Source organism: Microchirus variegatus (assembly GCF_963457635.1).
Source record: "Microchirus variegatus genome assembly, chromosome: 23".
Lineage (NCBI taxonomy): Eukaryota > Metazoa > Chordata > Actinopteri > Pleuronectiformes > Soleidae > Microchirus > Microchirus variegatus.
The window spans coordinates 19,627,293-19,629,872 of NC_139824.1; the positions used below are offsets into that span (position 1 = coordinate 19,627,293).

At 42.3% G+C, this 2,580-nt stretch overlaps 1 protein-coding gene across 1 annotated transcript; it reads right to left on the bottom strand.

Moving 5' to 3' along the window:
* Nucleotides 1-709: 709 nt before the first annotated feature.
* LOC310943989 (ankyrin repeat domain-containing protein 66-like) lies at nt 710-1,174 on the bottom strand (the record flags this gene model as incomplete). Its single annotated transcript, XM_083909685.1, has 1 exon — nt 710-1,174. The coding sequence occupies one exon, from the start codon at nt 1,172-1,174 to the stop codon at nt 710-712; it is 465 nt and encodes a 154-aa protein (XP_083765811.1).
* Between the last annotated feature and the right edge of the window lie 1,406 nt (nt 1,175-2,580).

Consider the following 2,580-nt stretch of genomic DNA (forward strand, 5'->3'; position numbering starts at 1 on the left):
ACTCAGCTGTAGCTCACACACGTATTATAACGTGCTTTTGTCCATTGTATAACAGGTGGCTCATGACTTTTTTTTATCCCTCCACTGATGATCATGAACTCTGCATGAAAAACACATTTGATTCTCCAGTGTTTTCATTGAGCTCAAATTAAAAATGCTCCAGTCCGTCTTCTTCTGCTTCTCCGAGGTCGCGTCGCAGACGTAGCAGCTGAGCAGAGAAACTCAGCTCAGAACTTAACATTCTGAGTGATCAGAGTCTGTCGTCCACCACTGCAGCTTCAGGGAGGTTCATCATGACGAGCTGCAGCTGTGTCACCTGTGCAGCCTTCAGGACGGAGAGCAATAAATACATGCAGAGCAAACTGTGAAACTGTACAGACACAAATATAAAGACTCAACAGGACCTGAAAGACCTCATCATCATTTAAAGTGTAGAAAGTCATGAATCATCACCAGAAAAACCTTCTGAGCCAAGAATAGAGAGATTATTATGAGTTCACACCAATGATCTGATCCTTTTAAAGCTTGTGACGGCTCAGTTTGTTGGTGTTGAGTCTTTTATGGACTAAGTGCACATATACGTTCTCTCTAGTTCAGAGGAAATAATCCATGTATCTCACTCTCAAGAAGAAAAGCTGTGATGAATTTGATGATTTTTTGATATCAGCTCTGGTTTAACACACATTCAGTGAAGACTCGTGTCTTTCTTTTATTTCCCGTTGTCGGCCCACTCCTCGTCAGAGTCGTCCATGGCGATGCCCTGCTCCGCAGATATCCTGCGGTAGGCCTGACACTCCAGCTCTGCTTTCTGAAGGAATTCCACGCAGTCAAAGTGTCCGTATATCTCGGCCACCCTCACCGGTCGGTCGCCGCACTCGTCTCTCTTGTCCATGGGAGCGTGGAAAGAGTGCAGCAGCTGCAGAACGGCCAGGTGTCCACCTTCTGCAGCGTAGTGAGCAGGCGTCCATCCAGGCTCCGTCCTCAGACACGTCCTCGCTCCGTTATCAATGAGGACTCTGACCATCTCTGTGTGTCCGTTACCTGCAGCCCAGTGAAGAGGCGTCTTGTTCCTCCACTCGATGTCTCTCTCATTAGGACTACACTTCTTGTGCCTCAGAAGATCCTTCACTTTGTCATAATTCCCTGCGGCTGCAGCTTGGTGCAAATCGCTCATTTTGCTACATAGATGTTGTTGTTGTTGTTTTCTCTAATTTCACGCCTCTCCTTCACTTCTCTTTGTGTTTAGAGCTCATCTCATAATATATATAATAAGATAAAAACATGGTGAACTCCATCTGAATATCTATGACATCACAAGGGATCAAAGGCAACAACTTCACGTTCAAACTGCAGCTCAAGGTCACCTTGAACACTGTAGAGGTCACATATAGTCATGGTGAGGTGAAGCTCCATGAAGCTGAGAAGACTTCACTTCACACCAAACCCCCTGCTGGTCAAAGACTGTAAGACGGTCAGTTAACGACACTCGCTTCATTCAACACTTCCTGGATTTCTCGACACACTTTAAAGCATCAACACAGTTACGTCCCATCACAGCAAATACAAACTCACAACTTTACGACTAATTATTGCCAATCAAACTATGGATATATCTGAAAGCCCGTAGCAACATGGCAAGAAAAAGTTTGAGTTTACAGTCCAACAAAAGATCTTGAATTTTTAAAAAGTTCCATCAACTAATATTATTTTATTAGACAAAGTTGTAAGTTAGAGTTAGAACTCAAAATGCAATTACACTTTTTAAATTATCTGAACAAAAAGATGAGCCAAACTGTTGAAAACAGGATTTTGAGTTGATTGCAGTAAGTTGCTTTGAAATTTTGAGTTTTCTCAACTTTTTATTTTTTACAGTGTGTTTACTTTGAATATTTGGAAAATAGATTTCTGATTTCTTAAATGAAAGTGGTTTTAATGTTGAAAACATTTCATCAAACACAGTCTCTTTCTCGTCAGGACAATCTTGACTCTACTCACCTGGAACAATAAGACTCACCTGCTCCATCTCATTCTGCTCTTCAGCTTCACTGTTCACACAATCTTCTTCTTCTCTAATGAAGACCTCAGTGTCCTCATGCTACTTCAGATCAACTCACTGATGACATTATATTTATGACATAACTTTAGATCAAAGGACAAAGACAGTATTGACCTTCAGCTGTGGATCATCTCATCATCATCATCATCATCATCACCGCTCTATAACTCTCTAACTCTCTAACTGTTTACTCTAAAACAAACAGTTTTATCTAAAATGGATCCAGCAGGTGATGGACCACGAAATGGTAGAAATCGTAAGTATTTCCTTCATCACAAACCTTTTTAATGTATTTCCAAGAGTCCTGAGGTCAACACAGTTCTGTTGGTGTCATTTCCAGGTCCATGTTGGTACATCTCACCCAGAGGAGTTGTTCCACCTGCCAATCAGCTGACCAATCTGCACCTGGCCATGTTGGATCACTCTGCACGGATCGGACGGAACTTAGAGAATCTGCAGCAGCTGAGGAGACTTCTGATGGCTGAACAACAGGGACGAATGTTTCGCTCACAGGAGTTTATTCT